The sequence below is a fragment of the Narcine bancroftii genome, chromosome 6, assembly GCF_036971445.1.
Source record: "Narcine bancroftii isolate sNarBan1 chromosome 6, sNarBan1.hap1, whole genome shotgun sequence".
Taxonomy (NCBI): Eukaryota; Metazoa; Chordata; class Chondrichthyes; order Torpediniformes; family Narcinidae; genus Narcine; species Narcine bancroftii.
This window is the reverse complement of record NC_091474.1, coordinates 236,256,456-236,278,534: the sequence shown is the minus strand read 5'-3', so window position 1 is coordinate 236,278,534 and position 22,079 is coordinate 236,256,456. Positions and strand designations below refer to the sequence as shown.

Sequence of the window (22,079 nt, the reverse complement as noted above, 5' to 3'; positions counted from 1 at the left end):
ACTGGAGTGTCCATTGCGGCCTACCTCTGCGTCATGGGGGCTGAGTCTCAGTTAGCTGGATAATGTCTGCATGGGCTGGTTTCAGGCGGTTGAGAATGAAAGTTTCCTCTTTGCCAGCAATCTCCACTACATACGTCAATCCATTATGCCTGATGATTGTATAGCCCCTTGTATGGCCATTGAAGACTCCCCAGTGCACTCCCCTGCACATAAAAACATATTCACAAGCGTTCCAGTCCTTGAGGATGAAAGATTTGGGCTGGCCATGCAGTGGGGGTTGTGGAGGGCTAGGGTACCCAGTCTTACCCTCAGCTGGTTCAGTACCTCTGTGGGGAGTTTCGGATCCTTGGCAGCAGCCAAAAACTCTCCTGGGATTACCAAGGGTGAGCCATACACCATTTCTGCTGCAGAGGCATTAAACTCTTCTTTCAGTGCAGTGCACATCACGAGAAGGATCCAAGACAGTTCATTGACCCAGTTGGGCCCCTTGAGCCAGGCCATCAGGGCTGCTTTTCAGTGTCTGTGGAACTGCTCCACTGACCCATAGGCCTGTGGGTGATGTGCCATGGTACAGTGGAGTTGGGTTCCCAACAGGTTTGCTAGCACCGCCAAGAGCCCCAAGGTGAACTGCACTCCCCTATCTGAGGTGAGATGTTCCAGGACCCCAAACCCAGACACCTGGCACAGGTCTCCATGGTTGTGTCCACCATAGAGACCACCCCCAGCCACCTTGTGGAGCAGTCAACCATAGTGAGAAGGTATCTCGTCCCACGGGGGACTGGTAGCAGCCTCACGATTTTGACATGGATATACTGAACCTATGCTGCACTGGCTCAAAAGTCTGGGGAGGTGCTTTAGTGCAAGTTTGCACCTTGGACGTCTTCATGTTGCCGGCGTGATGTGGCAGGGTTTCCAGTGGAGATGTCGCAGAGGAGCATCTGGTTTCCTTGGGCAATGATAACATCCTCCAGCTGCAGCCTGGAAAGTGCTGTCAGGGTCATCATGTTGTGCCCTGGCTATGGCTGAATAGTCTATGCCCTGGGATAGGGCATGGACAGATTTGATAGTGGGATGGGAGAGTGCATCAACCACTACATTGCTCTTGCCAGCGGTGTCAGATGCCTGTGGTGAATTCGGACACATAGGAAAGGTGCCTCTCCTGCCTGGCTGACCAGAGCTGAAAGTCAGCGGTTAGTGAAGACCTTGAATCATCTGCCTTCCAGAAAGTATCGGAAGTGGCTGGCTGCCTGTTACAGCGCTAATAGTTCTGTAATTCAGGTGGCCTAGTGGGCTAACTAAAAAAGGCCTAGGCTGCTAGTGCCCATTCAAGGACCCCTCTGACTGCTGTGCTAGAGGCATCCACCATGAAGGCGGTTTGCATCTCTGACCTGGGGTGAACCAGAATGGTGGCGTTGGCCAGAGTGTCCTTCACTTTCTGCAACGCCTCCCCGCCCCAGGCAATATCTTTATTTTCCCCTGCCATGAGTGTGAAAAGGAGGTACATGATCCAAGCTGCTGCCAGAGTAGAAGTTATGAAGGGATGAGGCAGGAACTAGCGAGAATAAATAGGAAATAGATGTTTAAGGGTAAGAGCAGAGAAGTAATGTGGAGGAGGTTTAGGGTAGAAGTTAATCATACTGGTGAACACCTGAAGTCCCTTCAAGAACCGCTGAACGGTTTCACCTTCTTGGGCAGTGGTTTTGCCTCATATCTGTTGATCTGATGCGCCAGGAAGTCAATTGTGTACCACCCGAACTGACACTTGACAGGGTTAATGGTCAGCTCGAACTCCTGCAGGTGGGTGAATGGTTGTCTGAGCTGGGCCACGTGCTTTGAATGGTTGCGACTGGCAATAAGGATATCATCTAGGCCAGGGGCGTCAAACTCAAATTCACGGAGGGCCAAAATTAAAAACTTGGACTAAGTCGAGGGCCGAACTAAATATTTATTGAACATTTTCAACAACATCTGCATGTTTTCTCTTCTTTCAACATATGTAATGTTAAACTTTTTCTTATTAAAATAAATGTTTAATAATAGTTTTGGATAAACTCTTTCCAGAAGCATTAACAAATGAGAAATAAAATATTCAATACATAATATTTCTCGATAGAGGATTTGTCAAATGTTGCTAGTGTGCTGTCGAATAGTAAAATCTGAGGGCTATTGAGAATGTGGGAGAATAACATGATTCCTGAAACAATCAAATGGGTGACTGATTGTGGGCATGAACTCTAGCAGGGTTATTTGCCATGCCCTTTTTCCATTGGTACAGATATCCTTTGATTTACACACTTTTCAAGTTTATGCCTAATGAGCTTGTATCCAGGTGCAGGACCATTTTTAACCAGGAATATATTGATCACTGTGACATGAAACTATTGGAAGATCGTTTTATCCTGAGATTAAAGTTCATAATCCTTACTCAGGCCTGTGTGCAGGAGGGCGGGGTTTGCGGGCGATCGGGTTGGACAACGACAGTGCGGGGACATCGGCTCTCGCTGCAAGGTGGCATCTCGGCGGATCAGCGGTCCCGTCACCGTGAGTCGCGGGTCGGCCTGCGGCAGGGAGGGGGAGTGGGGAACGGTCCTGTCGAGGTCAGGCCCGAGGCCTCCGGTTCCGGGCGCTGGGAAGCGGCCTTGGCTTACCCTGAGACCGGCCAGGCCCCAAAACCAGAGTCCACGGTGAGACCCTGCAACGTAAACAGAGGAGGTGGGGGCGATTAGCAGGCTGACGCCAATGCATTCTGGGATTTGTTGTATTACTGTGCATGCACTATACTGGCGCGGCGGCCAGCGGTCCACCTCTAATACATTTTTGAAATGATCTTGCGGGCCAAATATAATTATATCGCGGGCCAAATTTGGCCCGCAGGCCAGAGTTTGACATGTGTGCCCTATGCCATTGGAACTCTGTAATTAGTAAGGGATTGCTTAAGGTGGGATGTGAGTGGGAAGGGTGAGAATCACTGCTCTAGACCCAATTGTTTCTGAAATATTTTGCTTGAGAAAAATTGTCATTGGCCCATTTCCTTTAGTGTTCTGAAACCGTGCACATGACGAGTCAATGAGGGATGATTAAAGCAGTGGTCTTCAAACTTTTTCTTCCCACCCACAGACCACCTTAAGCAATCCCTTACTATTACAGAGCACCAATGGCACAGGGACGCGAGTGGAAAGAAAAAGGTTGAAACTGTTGTATTGTGGTAACTCCACATCTGATTAGGTTAATTGTTAGGCAAGTGGTCAGAGAAGGACCCCCCCACCCCAAGAAAGGCTTAAATCACAGGAACAAAATAAGCTTCCGTCTCACTGCTCCCGATCTTACACACAGTCCTGATGTGGAATGTGGGGTCGCAGCTCCACGTTCACCCGAGTTCAGGTGCTGTCTGTGTGGAGTTTGTACGCTCTCCCCTTGTCTTGGACCAACAGGTCGGTCGCCTGATGAAGGCACCCGAACCCCTCGTTGAAACGCCGGCGTCCGGGGCGGTGGAGGAATTGGCTGAGAAGAGCGCGTTGCTCCCACCCCCCCTCCCATGGTTGGAGAGGGATTAAACTGCAATCTCACGGTGCCGGGCTCGTCTCCAACGAAAGGAGCGGGAGGCAGGGTCCGCCGCGCACGGAGCGAGGGGGAAGGCATCGCCAACGAGACGTTCGGTCCGGCGTCGCCACTGAAGTGCAGACCCAGCGAGGATGGTCCCCAATTCCAGCCACATCTGTGTGTCCGGGAGCCGGGCAGGCTGAGTGCGGCGCTCCGATCCCTGGGATTCGGGACTCTGAGATGTGTGATCTAGGCAGATGAACACAAAAGGGAGGTCCCGGTTCACTGTGTCCATCAACTGCTGAAAAGTCTGAGCAGCGTTAAGGCTGAAGGGCATCCTCATGAATTCGAACAGGCCAAAGGGGGTGTTTATGGCAGTTTTGGATATATCCTTGGTGCACACTGGGATTTGATGATAACCCCTAATTAAATCAACCTTTGAAAACACTTATGCCCCTTGTAGTTGGCAGCAAAGTCTTAGATATGGGGCACAGGGTATCTGTCTGGTGTGGTGGCCTCAATGAGGCATCGATAATTACCACATGGCCTCCACCCTCCAATACCATGTGCAGGGGGGAGGCCCAGGGGCTGTCCAACCACCGTATTATCCCCAACTCCATTTTCTTAAATTCCTCTTTGGTGAGGCCAAGTTCAGGGGAGGGGGTAGAAGGCAGCATGCCCTGGGATGGAACGGGGGCCCTCAGTGAGGATGTGGTTCCTTATCCCGTGCTTTGGTTCCACAGACAAGAATTGGGGCATGATTGCGGGGAACTCCACCAGGATATGTGTGTAGGCACCGTCGGACGGCGTGATGGAGTTGAGGTGGGGTGCCAGTAGTTTGGCTTCTCGCAGGGGCACCAAATGCCACACTTTCACGTTAACCAGCAGGCAGTGGGCGCACAGGAAATTGGCTCCCAGCAGTTGCACCACTGCTGCCACAGTAAAAGTCCACTTAAATGGGTGGTCAGCAAATCGTAGGGTAATGGTGCAGGTGCCATAAGTTCATTTGAGGTGTTGCTCGCTGGCCTCAGTGGCGTGCCTCACTTGGCGTTACAGGTGTCTTAGGCCATGGGGATGGGAGAGAACACTTATTTCAGCACCGGTATCCACGAGGAACCACCTTCCCAACAGAGTCCCATACATGGAGGAGGCGGTCATGTTGGCCAACCGCCGCAGTTGCATCAACGAGCCCCCCCATCATCATTGATGGTAATAAGATGACTGGGTAAGGGAGTCCACTTGCCTCTCTGTCTGCTGTTCCCTTGTTGCCGGCTGTGTGTGGTGCCTATCAATCTACTCCACTGAGGTGCCCTTTTCTTCTTTGCTCTCCAGAGCATGTCCCCCCCGCCTCCCCCCCCGCAAGGCTGCGGCTTTCCGTGGGTTGCTGAAGTCCTCATCGATGAGCGAGAGTCAGGTATCCTCAGGCAGTAACTCCAGGAAAATCTGTTCAAAGTGCAGGCAAGGTTTGTGCCCCTTGGTGAGTGCAAGCATCTCGCTCCTGAGGGCAGTTGGGGCCCTGTCCCCCAAAACGTCCAAGTGCAGCAGACAGGCATGCTAGCAGTGATAGAAAGTGCAGGTTAGTAGCTCTTTGAGGGCACTGTATATGCCTTGCTCTGGAGGTTACCATAGGAAATCGATGACCCTCGCTGCCGTGTCCTGGTCAAGTGAGGTCACTATGTATTAGTAGTGGGTGTTGGCGTCGGCAATCTGTCGAAGGTGGAACTGGGCCTCGGCCTGTTCGAACCACACATGTGGCTGCAACGCCTAGAACATTGGCAGCTTGACCAAGACCGCTATAGAGCTGCTTGGTCATCATCATTAGGTCCAACTGCCACTACGTTGTCAGGGCCACCAATGTAGCGTGCGTGCTACACGAAGTGTGGAGTAAGAACAACACACACACAAAGTCTAGGTTGAAGACCTATTTATTGCACTGCCAGCTATGTTTAAATTCACTCCCTGCCTTGGATGACAGGAATGACGCCATCGCAGCACCGGCCTCCGAATGCCCGGCCATCCCGCCATGCGGGAGGTCACATGGGAGAATAGCCACTGGTCCCTGGAGGGCCCTCTCAATCGCCAGCTATTTTGTGAGCCGGGTCACGACTTGGTTTGCAGGCCACCTCAATGCCTTCATTTCTGTGATTTTAGGACAATTGTTAAATGTTCTTTTTATTTACAGGCCATCTGAATGTCTGGGTAGATTGGAAGATGAAATCATTTAATGTCACGAATTTACAAATACAATAGTCGCCTAATCAAGATTTAAAACTATTATCTTCACAAAATATTTGCACACAGTGCTCTTGTATAAATTTGAGATTAATCATTTTATTCAGATAGAATAAAAAGCAGCATCAGAGAGGTTGCCTAAGGAATTTAAAAAGAGACCTGTGCAAGCTTAGTTTCGCCAGACAAACCCCAATTTACTTTATAAACAATTGGAAGATGGGAATGATGGGCTGGAGTTCAAATAAGGATAAATGATAAGAAAGTAAAACAGAAAATGATAGAAGTACTTGCCGCAAGTGTCAGCGATTTGATATTTCAGGTACATGCTGTTCCCTGAAATTTTAAACCTGGAAAATGAAGACAAGCTAATGAGCATGCTGTGTAATTCCAACATAATGATTTTGCTTAAAAGTCAGATTACAAACACAGGCTGTTCCAAAGCTACAAATGAGCTTTTGATCTGGGTAATTATTTAAGCTCTCTTAGCTTTGTGATGAATGTTAGCTGACCACAGATTCATCTACTGAAGAATGCCACAAATTGTTCCTGAAATATTTAACAGCAAGCCCAATTAACATGAAAGTCACCTAAAGAAAATTGCACACGTTGGGAGCGGATCAGATCAACCTCCAAAGCCAGAGAATATCAGCTCTGAAGGTCAGTCTCGCCCAAGAAGCTCATTTCCTTCTCAGAAAATGGGTGACAGATGGTAGTTAAAAGACAAAGTGGCCATGGACCACGTACAGATCCTGAACATGGAACGAGTTGTTTATCTGTTCACGACAATAAAGGAATCTTAAGTGCTATTAGTTTGTATGCTCCAATACCTGGGGTAATTTTCCAGAATCTTTGCCACCAAAAAGGAGGTTCAGAAAAACATGACAGGTGTACACCAAAATAACCAGCTTGCAATTGCAGCAAACTCCTCTTGATGTTAATAATCCATTTAATTTTTATTTTTAATTTAATTTAGATATGTACCATGATAACAGATCCTTCCAGGCCATGAGCCCATGCTGCCAAAATATCTCAGTGAACCTACAACCCCCGTGGGAGGAAACCAGGAGATACGGTGGAAATCCACACAGGGAGAATGTATAAACTCCTTACAAACAACGCTGGATTCTAATCCAGGTCCCTGGCCCTGTATCAGCGTTGCACCCTGATTCCCAGTCTATTCTTTGGCTTGGTTTCGCGGACGAAGATTTATGGAGGGGTAATGTCGTCAGCTGCAGGCTCATCCGTGGCTGGCAAGTCCGATGCGGGACAGGCAGACACGGTTGCAGCGGTTGCAAGGGAAAATTGGTTGGTTGGGGTTGGGTGTTGGGTTTATACATGCAAGTTGAATGGTTATAACAGGAAGATGTGTAAAGGAGAATCTGAAAAGCTATTTTAGCACATTGGAGAGTCATCAACTTCAGAGAGACCACTGATGAAAAACAAATATTTGTGGTTCTTAACCAAACAAGCGGGAGGGACTCAGCAGGTCAGGCAGCTGAGAAATGGAGTAGCAAAGATTCAGGTCAGTTTTTTTTTCCTGTACACCTCTATCTTTTCAACTCTCTGTAATATCTTTCTGCTCTTCCTGGGAAGTATTCGATGCAAGGCAAGATGCTGTATAAAATGAGTGCAAAATCCATACAATGCCAGATCAAAACTAAAGTACCAACTTAAGACCAGAAGGAAAGGGCAAAAGATCAGGAACCAAAGAGAAAAAATGTTCAAAGCACAATACTGATCGAATCCTCTTTCATTTGCAACATTTACTGTTTCCCTTTCCACAGATGATGCTGAGTGATTCTGATATTTCCTGGTTTTATTCAGATTTCCAGCATCGGCAGCATTAACTTTGTTCATTTTCATTTGTGGCAAATGTCCATGGTTTCGCTAAATTTTGAAGTGGAGAAACAGCAAGGTTACATGCCATTTCGGCCCATGAGCCCGTGCTGTCCAATTACACCCAATTGACTGCCAACGCCCCAGTACATTTTGAATGGTGGGAGCAAACTGGAGTACCCGGAGGAAATCTACGCAGACACGGGGAGAACGTACAAACTCCTGAGAGTGCAGGATTTGAACCCTGGTCCCGACTGCTGCATTGTAAGGGAACTGCGCTAACCGCATGACAATTGACTACAATGGCTTAAAATTCTCCGACCTACTTCTTTCAGTTATTTAATCTCAACAGGAGATTGAAGATAAATGGGAAAATGTTTAATCTAGGAATAACGAGCCTTTTGCTGTCTGGCTTTCATTAAAAAAATCCTACCGTTTGCATTTAAAAGTAAACCATCTCAAATTAATACTGAGATGAAGCTGTTGGGTTTACATTGAATAACTTTCACAAGCTCACCAACAACGAGAAGTATCAAAGTGCACCAATATTTATCAGACCACAAAAACTGAGCAAAAAGTGAGTTAACCCTAAAGTTTACAGTGTCAGATTCCCCTGAGGTGGCATGTACAGATGGCTGGAAGAGCTGCAGGGGAATGATTAATGTGGGATTTTGCTGTGTAACATGACTGTAAGTATTGAGGAATAAAGATGAGTAAAGTTGGTATTTATGTTAAGAAAACTAATTTTAGGTGTAGACGAAATGAACAAAAATGAGACGTGGAATGTTAAACCACTCACAGTTGTGCACGGTGACCCCTTGGAATCTTGTGACAAGAATTCCTGCCCATTTTGACATTGCCAAAATTCATTTCACTCAGTGATGCATGTGAGTGGCAAGCATACATGAAATAGCTGCCACATCTCCCTCCAATGGCAAGTGATTCAATACTTGAATAGGGCAGATAGAAGTTGTTTCTCCGCCCCCCCCCCCCAGAAACTTGTCCATCTGAGAGAAGATGCATCCATTTGGGGCCGAATCCAAAATACAAAAAAAAATTGCATTGATTTCTAAAGAGTATTCATTCCTTCTCCTGTGGCTTCTGCAGGAATTTAATGAACTCAAAGGAACTGCAAGCTGGTTGAAGCAATATCTTGCTTTGACACCATCTCTCAACATTGCTAAAATAATTCTGAATTTAATTTCAATTGTGAATGAGCATGGCAAATTTGCACCTATTAAAGAAGAGTTCAAATAAGTGTTGTTTAAAAAAAGGACTATTGGATGTTTAATGAGCATTCACACCTTCCTTAGTTTTTTCTTTGGGCGCTGATTGAAAACAGGAGAAGAGGCCATCAGACTGTCAGGTGAGTGAGATATATAGCTGCCGTCTGAGCCAGCAGTGTTAGGAGTTTGTGGGATTCCAGAGTCACTCATACCAGACATTGGTTCTTCAAACACGTCATTGCCTAAAACGCCATGAGGGGGACCGTGGCCTTCTTCGTTCTCCTGAGGCTCCATTTTAACATGTGTTAGGTTCCACAGAGGAGAGCTGCTAACTTCTGGGCCTGAAGGGGGAAGCAAAACAGCGATTAAATCATGTTGGAATAAATAAAATAGAATCTTTACACATGTGCCTGGTCAGAGCCAGAGTCACTTGCATGGAATTGCAGTTCTGCTGTTACTTCTGGTGGACACTGCGATCTCTCCTTACACTTCGACTTCCACACAGCTTCACCTTCCTTGAACTGCTCCGCAAAAGCCAAATCCTTTGGTACTTGTAATAGATCTCCTCCGATTTGGTATTGGGAAGACCAAGCCCATTAGTTTTTGCATGCCCACACTATCTCTACTCCCAGCCATCAACACCTTTATTATCCATTGTCCAAGAGCACACCAGATTTTTCATTGCCTTGTTCTTTAAAGCCTTCAGGCAGCACTCTTTGGCATCATTCATTCCATCTGTACTGCCAAGCTCTGCCCAGCACATGACGATGAAATCCTATGAAACTATTCCAACATCGATTCCAAGACAACTTTATTGTCACCTGATTGCATAATTACAATCCAACAAGACAGCATTCTCTGGTCCTCCGTGCAAAACATGCAGACACAACCAGACAAACAATACTCATGCAGGACAAAGATTCATATATACAATATACACACACATACAATAAATAAATATTGATTTGTGAATATGAGTCTTGGATTGCATCGATCTTTCAAATCAATGTACCCCTACCTCACGTAAGGATTCTTAAATCATACATCATCCCACGTTCCATTCATACTGAATTGCTGTCTCTCATGGATACACATTGGCTTCTCAATAAACAAAACCTCATTCTCAAATTAGTTTTCTAAATTCCTCCCCATCTTTGAAACTTACTGCTTCCCCTCAAGTTTACCTCCTACGCAGGTAACTTGTGCACTTTCAAAGTTTAAAACTGCTCTATCACTGTTAGAATTAGGCTTTTTGCATCAGTGGTTTGCCATACATACATTGTAATGAGATACAGTAGACCAGTGTTGACCTCAGTGTTGATATAATAAGAGCTTGTCATGGTTACACAGCATGAAATATGGAGTCAGAAGTGAAAGCATTGTTTCCATGTTTTGAAAGAGTTAATCGGCCTGGAAGGCAGCCAGTGCTCAAGACAAGGACATGAGGAACAATTGGTCAGTGGAAGGAGAGAGATTTATGTTTGAAATTGTGTATTTTGATGACAAAAGTGTCCTGCTAAGGCCTCGCCGTGCTCCCGCAGACAAGTGGTGTTAGCGTAATGACCAAGTAGCCACTGAAGCCTTTTTTACCCATGTGTGCTCGCACGGGAGCCGGATCGATTTCTTTTGTCAGAAGAGTACACCAGCGCTATAGCTTTTGATAGATACTTGCAGATTTCTGTCGAGAAAGGAGTACTGATTGATAGATAACCTGTGGCATCTGCACATTTCCCAGTCCCAGCGTCCAAGGAAATGAAAGGGGATTGGAGAGGAAATTGGACATATTTCCCATCCTTGGACAAGAACTATGAAAGAGAAACAGGGTGAAACATGAAGCCATGGAACATTAGAGTAGCTACTTTGTTATGACTCATGGGGAAAGAGTGCTAGAGTCTGCATTACACTAGATGTAACAAGTGAAGAACAAAGGAAAAGGGCAGAAATACTCAAGAAATTGAAAGAACATTTTGAACCTGCTACGAATGTCGTATATGAGCGGTACACATTCAACACTCGTGACCAGTATTGTGAGAGATAGGAAAATTGACCTAAAATTATGAACATGGAAGAAACTAAAGTTCATCAGTAAAATGGCTGAAACCAGTTCAAACAGGATAAGTTTGGGGCTTAGGATGCAGGAAAGCAGAGTCAGCACGATTAACATAAGAATCTTCTATCCTTTGTGACAAGACCATAGGACTAAGATAAGGAATGGTAAGGTACAATAGAATGTAGGAAGTTGAGGTAGTCTGGATCAGATAAGGGTCTCCTAGCCCTGGACAGAAGTACCAAGTCATACATTTCTAATTAGCTAACCATACACAGATTTATACATATGAAATTAGCCAACCCTAGATAGAATGAGTCAACTCTGCATATTAAGAGACTGTAGCCCAGAGAATCAGGAAGGTGTGAATAAGGACAATGACATGATGGGGCACCCACAGGATACCCCCTGGTCCTCCAAGTGTACTGAAACTGCACGTAGGCAGGAAGGATTACCTATGCCAAACCCATCCAGGGGGGCAGAAGAATGTAAGGGGGAGGGCATTCTGATACTGAAATTGACTGTATAAAAGTTGGGTGAGCCCCAGTATATGTGTGTATTCCCAGGGTAAGGGGAAGCACCCAACTTTGCATTGTTGTAGTAATAAATGTTCTTTGTTCTCAATTTTTGTCTCGAGCAATTTCTTTAAAGGTACTTTAATTCCTAACAAATGGGGGCTCGTCCGGGATCACACTCCCTCCACTGACAGAGTACCCCGACGACGAGAGTAGGTGCACCCCGGCTGATTCAGCTGGACTCACGGGCGACGGGTGGCTGGTCAGTGGAAGAAGCGAGTGATATCCGAGAAGAGGCATTGAGAACAAACGGCGGAAGGACGCGCGCTAGAGCAGTACTGCCAGAACTCGGTAAGAGTATTTTACTTGTTCCTAAGTATGGGAATAGCGGGCAGTAGAGATGAGAGTCCTGACACAGGACGTGACCACCAGATAGCTACGTACAGCCCGCTTGGGATGATGTTATCTGAGTGGGGCACAGGAAAGACCCGCGGTAAAGACAAACTGACGACGGTCAGGTATTGTTGTAATGAATGGGTGGGATACCCGGTTAAAGGGAGCTCCGTGTACTGGCCAAAATTCGGATCCGAGGATGAATGGATGTGTGAAGCTTTGAACTTATGGCTCTATCAAAACCAGCCAGACAATGTTGAGAGCAGCCTGCTGGCTCAAGGGATCCATTGAACAGCTGGTTTTGAATGAGAAAGAATCCAGGGATAAGAGAGAGGAGGAACCTCTTGTCCCTGAATCACAGGGTTGGGATGTGTTACATTCCCTCCCTCCACCCTATGTTCCTCCTATGCCGGCTCCTATCTTTCCTTCCCCTCCTATGACCTACCCTTCTGCACCTTCCCCACCTCCCCCACCACTAGAGAAGAGAGAAGAGAGCAGGAGTGGTATGATAACTTGCTCACAAAGCACTCGATTACCACCTCTGTTGGCAGGAGAGAGAGGTAACTTTAATTCAGAACAGCGTGAGACTCTTCAGGAAGAAAGGGCAGAACCCTTTGATTCATTTCCCAGGGAGCAGGAACCCAGACCTAATAAGCTAGAAACCAATTGGATGAGACCACTGTGGGAAGTTCCCATGGGAGAGGGTCTCGGTTTCGTAAATGTGCCCCTGACCAGTACTGAAGTGTGTAACTTTAAGAAAGAACTGACCTCCCTGATAGAAGATCCCCAGGGATGTGCTGAACAGTTAGACCAATTTTTGGGACCAAATATATATACAATATGGGGGTCTCGACATAGAATCCCCAGCAGGGGAACAATTGGTACTAACAGGTTTTGTTACCAACTCAGCCCCAGACATTAAGAGAAAATTACAAAAGACAGAAAATTGGCATGAGCAGGGAATAACCCAGCTTCTACAGATCACACAAAAAGCATTTGTCCAGACATCTGAGGATAAGCAGAAAGCAAAGGCTAACATTTTGATGCAAGCAGTTAAAGTAATAGTAGATGAGTAACATGGAAAAGGCAGGGACTGTGTGCCAGCTCCTGAATGTTGGGAGAAGTGCAGGGAGTGGGAGAGTAGAGACCAGAGATAATTTCATAAATCACGACTTCCCACTTCAGTCACTGACCAATATTGATTAAAATTCATGCTAAAATTTAAATGTCATAAAGGATCATTTTTCAATACTGAAGAATTAGCGAATTTAACTACCAGTTAATTCCAATTTATGAAATAAATTGTATTTAAATGTGATTTTGCACAGGGAGTACCTGAGAATAGTGATGTTATAACATTTGCAGGGAGAAATGTTTGCGCAAATAGGGCGAGTTCTATACATCTTAACTTTAAGTGTATGTGAGATAAAGAAAGGATCTGATGTGTAAAGTGGCTGGATCAGCCAGTTGAAGGGGGAGTGTGCATGTCCCTTTAAGTGCACTGTGGCACTTGAAATTGAGGCTTCAGGCTCTTGTCTTGCAGTTAGAGGTATGGAGCCCTATCAACACATTTAATACATTTCTTCTACACATTCAGCAGTCAAGGTCCGTGAGTTTAAAGATCACCCACCTCTGGAGAATAAAGATACCTCTGGGGATTCCTATGGGGATTCCTATAAGTTTAATCATTCATTTCTCTGGTGCATTTTCCTCCGGAGTGAAATTAATGCCTCAGCACAATTTCTCTGTATTGCCGCTGTTATTTAATTCATGATAACTTTCCCCCATTCATCAGGTTTATATTTAAATCCGGTAGTGCGGAAGTTACATTGTAAATAATCACGGAGGTAAATCCTGCGCAACTGGATTCAGCTTAATGGAGAAATAAATCTGCGAACTGGTCTATGGTGGTGTGTGAGTACTGCAATAGGTGGAATATGATTTAAATTGGTGGCATTGTTCAGAACAATTGGGTGCATAAGAATAATAATATCATTAAGAACTCACAGATCTTGTACCAGATGCTATTCAGTACATCTTGACTTAAGGACTGGAGAAATTGGCATGTTAGAATGAGATTGGCATGGTACCAATATTTCTTGATTCAATAATGACTCCACAAGCTCCAGGATTCATGCAGCAGAACTTTTAAGTGGAATATAATAGAAACTAGCCTGTACTTAAATTATTGTGTGTGCAATCTTCATAAGAACATCTTTTAACTTTTTTTTGGTGCCTGTTTTACAGACTGTTTTAAATAAGGCCAGCTCCTGTGAGCTGTGGCACAAGGCATTTTACTTAAGGCAGAACTAAAGGTTGAATATGTTTCAAGTTCTCTTGCAGGGGCTCTTGTGCTGCAATGTCTGTTATGTACTCACTCTAACAAATTGGAGGGTTGTGCCCCATACAGACAAGCAGCTCCAACTGCATTTTAATAAGGTCTAACATATTCAAAACCCATGCAAATATGGTTTGTGTTTCATTTTACAATTTTTACACTAACACAAAGGAAAGTCAGATTGTTATTCATTTTATTAAAATCTAGTGATTGGTTATATGTAAAAGCATGGCAAGAGGATCAACTAAAACCTGCCTGGGATGGTCCCTTCTGTGTACTTTTAATTACAGACACCGCAGTAAGAACAAGAGAGAAAGGCTGGACCCACATTCAAAGAATTAATGACAAAGTGCCATAATGTTACAATTTTATTCGTTTTTTTTAATGGTTTATTCAGTTTTGTGTATTTTATTGCTGTTTTCAATGAGCTTTACATTTATCGTGGTTTATTCAGTTTTGTGTATTTTATTGCTGTTTTCAATGAGCTTTACATTTATCGTGGTTTATTCAGTTTTTGTGTATTTTATTGCTGTTTTCAATGAGCTTTACATTTATTGTTGTTTATTCAGTTATTGTTATATTTTATTGCTGCTTTCAATGGGTTTTACTTTCATTGTTGTTTTACTCATTTTTTGGAATATTGTTCGTTAATGTTTTAAGTCCCCCTGGAATAGGGGCAGCAGAGGTTACAATGGTGCTCCTTTAGAATGTAGACAGGGCATAGATTTAATGTATAGTCATAGTGGGATATGGGTTAACAAGGGATTCCAATACGGACCAGGGGAACTGAACAGCTTTAGTGGAGTACATCTAATTTGTATCTTAGCCTACACAGGTATTAAAGACAGGAGTTTTGAAGCGATAGCACAAAGGACATGGTGGGACAAAGACAGACAGAATGGTAGTCAGCATTGTACATGTAACAGAGAGAGAGAGAGTTAATACATATGCTAATGTACACAGACAGGCTGCAACTCACAAGTTCAATGATATATATGCTAATGTTAGCAGACAAGCTGCAACACACAGTTAAATCACAAGAAACAATCCCCCCCCTGCTTGGTCACTTTTCATCACCCCATGAAGGGGAGCACCAGTTTCCAACAACGTGAGCTGCTTGACACTTTAATATCAGGCTCCAAACAGCCTTCGGAGATCGGTGGCCCTAGGGTTCGGGGCTGAAGAGGACATCAGATACGAGCCACAATCAAACGGAACCGCCTGACTACTGCTACTTGTTCGCTGCTGAAGGCAGCGCTTCTCAGAGACTGCTACTCGTTCGCTGCTGAAGGCAGCGCTTCTCAGAGACTGCTACTCGTTCGCTGCTGAAGGCAGCGCCTCTCACAGACTTCGTCGGGACAACACTTACAAAGGTCGTGTGCTTCAAAGACACTGCTTCAATATTTCAACGTATGGGATGGACTAGACTCTTTACTGAGAACTGGAGCCTGATACTCCAAACCCTAATAAGCAGCTGGACTCACTCCCCTGACCTTCATGGTGCTCCCCTACCTAAAGACTTTACACAGACATTACAATTCGGTTATTGACCAGCTGGGTAAAACTACACCTTACACTTGAAAGATCAGTGTTACTGATCTAAAAGAAAAGTGAGGAGAGGGGGGGGGGGGGATCAGTCACACTGACACTAGTAACCAAAGATCAGTAACACTGATCATGGTGAAAGATCAGTATTACTGATCTAAAAGAAAAGTGAGGATTGTGAGAGATGGGAAAATTGACCTAAAATTATGAACATGGAAGAAACTAAAGTTCATCAGTAAAATGGCTGAAACCAGTTCAAACAGGATAAGTTTGGGGCTTAGGATGCAGGAAAGCAGAGTCAGCACGATTAACATAAGAATCTTCTATCCTTTGTGACAAGACCATAGGACTAAGATAAGGAATGGTAAGGTACAATAGAATGTAGGAAGTTGAGGTAGTCTGGATCAGATAAGGGTCTCCTAGCCCTGGACAGAAGTACCAAGTCATACATTTCTAATTAGCTAACCATACACAGATTTATACATATGAAATTAGCCAACCCTAGATAGAATGAGTCAACTCTGCATATTAAGAGACTGTAGCCCAGAGAATCAGGAAGGTGTGAATAAGGACAATGACATGATGGGGCACCCACAGGATACCCCCTGGTCCTCCAAGTGTACTGAAACTGCACGTAGGCAGGAAGGATTACCTATGCCAAACCCATCCAGGGGGGCAGAAGAATGTAAGGGGGAGGGCATTCTGATACTGAAATTGACTATATAAAAGTTGGGTGAGCCCCAGTATATGTGTGTATTCCCAGGGTAAGGGGAAGCACCCAACTTTGCATTGTTGTAGTAATAAATGTTCTTTGTTCTCAATTTTTGTCTCGAGCAATTTCTTTAAAGGTACTTTAATTCCTAACAGTATGAATATGAAACCATAGATCAATATGTGTCAATGCTGGGGAAACTGGCTGAGTCATGCAAGTTTGGAATGCCGAAAGAAGAGACAGGATTGCGCTAGGCACAAAAGATCAAGCTGTGAGGGTCAGCTTGTTGAGGGAAGGATAAGCTTAAACTGGAGAAATCAATCGACAAGTGCAGGAGTCACAAACGAACAACTCAGTGAGCAAGACAGAGATAGTTCATGCAGAGAATAATTATGGAAAACAGAAGAAGACCATGAAGTATAGTGGGAGACAGCAGAACAAAGCCAGATCATTGCAGAAAGGAAACAAAAGACAGAGAACAGAATGCAAATATTGTGGTGAACATCATCAGAAAGAGAGAGAAGCCTGCCCAGCATGGAGTTAACAGTGTGGAAAATGTAAAAAGAGCTATCATTTTGCCAGAAAGTGTCACAAAAGGTGAAGTTTGAGGTGTCAGACGAGCAAACATACAATGAGAGTGATGAATTGTTATACCTCGGGGAGCTTGTGAGCAGTGTAAATACAAAAGGCCAGAATGAATTGTCCCAGCAGATGTGACAGCAGACAAATCTCACTATTGACCAATCATGTGTCAATTAGACACAGGAGCAGTGTCATGAATTATGCAGACATATTCAAGGTCAAGCTCAGGCCATTTGGTGGCGAGCTGATACAACTTAGAGGGCAACAGGATTTGTGAGTATGTCGCAATGCAAGGTGAGATTTCAGGTGGTGGATTCCGGTCATCCTACTTTGCTCTCTGCACAAGCGAGTGAGTGTCTTGGACTAATCACATGCAATGTACCACAACAGGTCAATGCAACAGAGGTGCAGAAAAGTCCACCAACTAGAGATGAAATTCTACAAAATTACAAGGATGCACTCACTGGACTTGGCTGTCAAATACCATTTTGAGGTTGCTGGGAGTTGTCAAGCCTGTACAGCACCTACCTCGAAGAGTGCCAGCAGCTCTCAAGACTAGCCTGAAAGAGAAGATCCAAGAGCGAGAGGACAAGGGAGTGATACAGAAGGCCTACTGAATGAATCAGTAGCATGGTTGCTGAGGAAACCTGGAAAGCTTAGGGTATGCCTAGACCTTGAAGTCCTCAATCAGGCACTCCAGAAGGTTTCACTAACCAATGCCAACTATAGAAGAAATTCTACCCCAGCTCATCAAAGCAAAGGTGTTCACAATCCTTGATGCCAAGGACAGATACCAGCAGATAAAGTTGGACGAGAGCAGTAGCTACTTGATGACTTTTTGGTCACCTTTTGGATGCTACATATGGTTGTGCATGCCATTTGGCATCTCCACTACTGAGGAGTATCAACCGAGACAGCATGAAGTAGTCCAGAACTTGCTAGGTGTTGAGGTTATGGTTGATGAGCTCTTGGTGTATGGATGTGGTAGTACACTGGATGAAGCCATTGCTGATCATGACAAGAACCTCATCGGACTACTAGAGAGAGCATGTCAGATGAAGCTGAACAAGAACAAGATGCAGCTCAGGAAGACTGAAGTGAAGTACATAGGCCATGTACTTACTGCCGAAGAATTTTGTCTAGATCCTGAGAAGGGCCAAGCTGTACTAGAAATGGAACAACCCTCCGATATCAAGGCCGTTCAGCGCTTTGTAGGCATTGTGAACTATCTTGTGAAGATCTTGCCCAACCTGTTGCCAGAGTGTGAACCACTGAGAAAGCTGACGGAGAAGGACACAAAAGGTTTTGGGGCACAGAACTAGAGTCATTCTACGACCACATCAAGCACCTGGTCACCACTGCACCAGTGCTGAAGCACTGTGGTGTACACGATGAAGTGACGCTACAGTGTGATGCCAGTGAAACAGGCCTTGGAGCAATTCTTATGCAACATTCTCAACCAGTTGCATTTGCATCAAGGGCATTAACAGACACAGAGAGAAACTATGCCGAGGTAGAAAAGGAATGTCTGGTAATCGTTTTCACGTGTGAGAACTTCAACCAGTACTTGTTTGGCAAAGAGAAGATCTCTATGGAAACAGACCCCAAAGCACTCCAAACCATCTTCGTGAAACCTCTACCTACAGCAACCAAATGCCTGCAAAGGATGTTCCTAAAATTAAAAAGTACAACCTGGATGTGAAGTACAAACAAGGAAAGCTCATGTACATAGCTCTACCACTGAAGAAAGCAGAAGATGACACAGATTATGAGATTGTCGCCCTGACTCAGCACAGTAAAACAATGAAAGAAATCAAGGAAATAAACCCAGCTTCAATGCTCAAGCTACAACAGACTTCAGCAAATGAATGAAATGACTGAGAGATGAAACATGACAACTGATGAGAGGTTGGCCAGATACAGTCAACAACACACCAGCTGCCATATGTGAGTATTGGGCATACAGAGGTGAGATTACAACCTATGATGGCTTACTCTACAAGGGATGAAAGTTATAGTCCCCAAGAAGAAAGATGGTGCAATGTGTCCATGCAAACCACCAAGGAATTTAGGAAGGCTAGAGATGTCATATTCTGGCCCAACATGAGACACGAGATAAGCAAAGGAACCCCTCCAGACTCATGCAATCTCAGACAGACCGTGGACGAACGTAGGAACAGAACTATTCACATTGACTGAAAAAGACCATTTTACCACAGTCAATTACTGCTCAGACTTCTGGGAAGTAGATGAGATGGAGTCAACTACAAGTGCAGACGTCATTGTGCATCTCAAATCACGTTTCAACCATTATGATCTCTCAGATGAATTAGTGAGTGATAATGGACCGCAATTCACCAGTGACGAGTTTCAGTGATTTATGGATAAGTGGGAAATTCAACGTCATCCCCTCATCATCCGCAATCCAACGGCAAGACAGAGTCAGATGTGAAGAATGCCAAAACAATCGAGAAGAAATGTGCTCAGTCAGAGCGATCCTTGAACGGAGAAATGCTCCTATAAAAGGAACCCACAGCAGTCCAGCGCAGAGATTAATGTCACACTGAACACGGACATTACCAACAGCAACACAGCTCCTGAAGCCAAAGGTTGTGAAGGGAGTGCAGAGGAAGAAGGAAGAGAAAAACAGAAAGACAAAATCACAGTACAAGAGGTCAGCAAAACCACTACAAGAAATGAAAATGGGAGAAGCTGACAGAGTGCAGGTCTTCAAAGCTCATGGTAAAGGGCATCCGATGTGGCAACTTGGGGTGTGTATGGAAAAAAAGTGTGGCCTCAGTTGTATTTGGTAAAAGTCAACGGGCAACTGTATCGCCGAAATTGAAGACACATCAGATCGACACAAGAAGCAGCCCCAAAGGGCCTAGACAGAACAGATAGCCAAGTTGATGGAGATGTGCATACGTAGGCAGGTGCAACTCCAACAACAGTGCCGCACACAGTCAACATGCACATTTCTCATCTCGACTCAACATGTGATCAGCAACGTGTTCAACAGCAACCACCACCACAGGATGCGGCGGCAAGGAACCGGCGAGCATCAGCACCCCCACGACCAGTTCCAGCATGCACGAGAACCATCAAGCCACCCACGCCAGACAAGGATTTTGTAAAACACTGAGAATTAACATTTTCAACAGAAGTTCACGCTAAGGCATTGAACTCATAAAAGAACAATAACCACATCTAAACAGTTTGTTATTGACTGTTGAAAAAAATAATCATAATACATGATGATGTTCATATCTCAATATATCAGCCAATTAGCAAATCACTTTTGGTTTTAAAAAGAGGAATGCTGGGATTTGGCTTTTTGCACCAGTGGCTTTCCCATACAGATACTGTAATGAGATGCAGCATACCAGTGTTGACCTCAGCGGTCATTCTGGTTACACCGCACGAAACCATCAGTCAGGAATGCCTTCCTCCCCAAATCTCTCATTATTTAAACCTACCCCTGAGCCCAGGCCTTTGGTTATTTATCCTGATCACCTTCAGTTGTTTGGTTCTGGATCTCGGGTTGACAATGGATTGAACAGGAGTCCTACGCAGCTGCAAAGGCTGGGGGAGCGATGGAGGCGAATCCACGGTCTCTTATAATGTCTCTTTTACTTTTCTTTCCCTCTTATTGTAAGGAGTGCCAGGCATTGCTCATGGTGACTGCTTGCCTTTACGGAAGACAAAAGTTGGTAAATTGCATAGAAAAACATAACGCTGGAAGAAACTCAGCAGGTCAAACAGTGTCCTTTATTTAGCAAAGATACATAACCAACATTTCTGGCTTGGGTCCTTCATCAAGCTATACTTTAATGAAGGGCTCAAACCTGGAACATCGGTTATGTATCTTTATCTTTGCTCTGTAAAGTACATTATTTGACTTGTCGAGTTTCTCCAACATTGAGCTTTCACTTCAACCTCGGGCTCTGCAGATTTTTGTGTTTCATCTCTTGCGTATATTACAAATTTTGTATTAATATGTGACATTTTGTAACAGCCTCCACCACCACTCCTGGTAATGCATTGCAGGCACCCACTACTCTCTGTGTAGTTTAAAAAAAAAACTTACCCCTGATGTCTCCCCAAAACTTTCATCCTCTCATCTCGTACAGATGTCCTCTGGTATTTGCTACTGTCACCCTGGGAAATAGGTGCTGGCTGAACCTTGGGCTTGGTTTCCAGCCAGATTTTGTTTGATAGCTCTCCAGTGAAGCAACTTGGAATATATTGCCACAGTCAACATGCCATATGAACAAGTTATTGTAGCAAGCCACAACATCTGTCCATTTTGTTAATCCTTCCTAGCTCTCCTGAAGCTGTTCAGCAAGTATAGCAAAGCTGACATACATTTCTGCTCTGAAAAGGTGACAATGTGGCAGATGTTGTTTGTGTTCGTATGCCATCATGTTAAGATAATGAGACCACACCTGAAGTTGTCAGCCAATGAAGAAAGAAGAGTTTATTAGTGTTATCAGGCTTGATATAGACACACAACATGTGACCTAACGTCATGACATCTGAAGTGCTAACAACCTCATGACGTAGCTACGTTGAGTAAGCCAGGGCTTCTCAGTAGACCTACAGGTGCTGCTAAGTCACTATGCCTTGTGGCTGTAGTGGCTAGTTGCCAGTAGATAGGAGGCTGTTGTATCTAGCTGTCACAAGACAGGAGCTGTTAGCACTGGTTCTGCCCAATTTCTCCAAGAGTACCACTACAACAATCTAATATTCTATCACCCCAACTAATTTTTTTTTTAAAGTTTAGACATACAGGACTGTAACAGCCAATTCGGACCTATGAGTCCACCCCATTAACCTACACCACAGTACTTTTTTGAAGGGTGGAAGGAAACCGGAGCCCTTGGAGAAAACCCATGCAGACACAGAACATAGAAACTCCTGACAGACAGTGCAGGATTCGAACCCAAGTCTGGTCTCTATCACTTTAATGGCGTTGCCCTAACCATCTATGCCATCCAAAAAATATTTTGGTTTAATCAATCTAAATGTGCAAATTTTGAGTTCAAGAGCTGTGAGGTAATGTTGTAACTCCACAAAACTCTGATGAGACCACACATGGAATATTGTGTTCCAT

At 44.6% G+C, this 22,079-nt stretch overlaps 1 protein-coding gene across 4 annotated transcripts in view; it reads right to left on the bottom strand.

Annotated features, from left to right (window-relative positions):
* Positions 1 to 5,449: 5,449 nt before the first annotated feature.
* Positions 5,450 to 22,079, bottom strand: part of supt7l (SPT7 like, STAGA complex subunit gamma) — a 57,590-nt gene continuing 40,960 nt past the window's right edge. For 2 of the 4 annotated variants that reach the window (XM_069887745.1, XM_069887746.1), the window contains exon 5: positions 8,867 to 9,175. In XM_069887745.1, the coding sequence (XP_069743846.1) occupies positions 8,907 to 9,175 (269 nt within the window). In that variant the 3' untranslated portion in view covers positions 8,867 to 8,906. Of the gene's footprint in view, positions 6,120 to 8,866; positions 9,176 to 20,479; positions 20,656 to 22,079 lie in introns of those variants that run through there. The other 2 variants (XM_069887747.1, XR_011340784.1) reach the window with 2 other exon arrangements.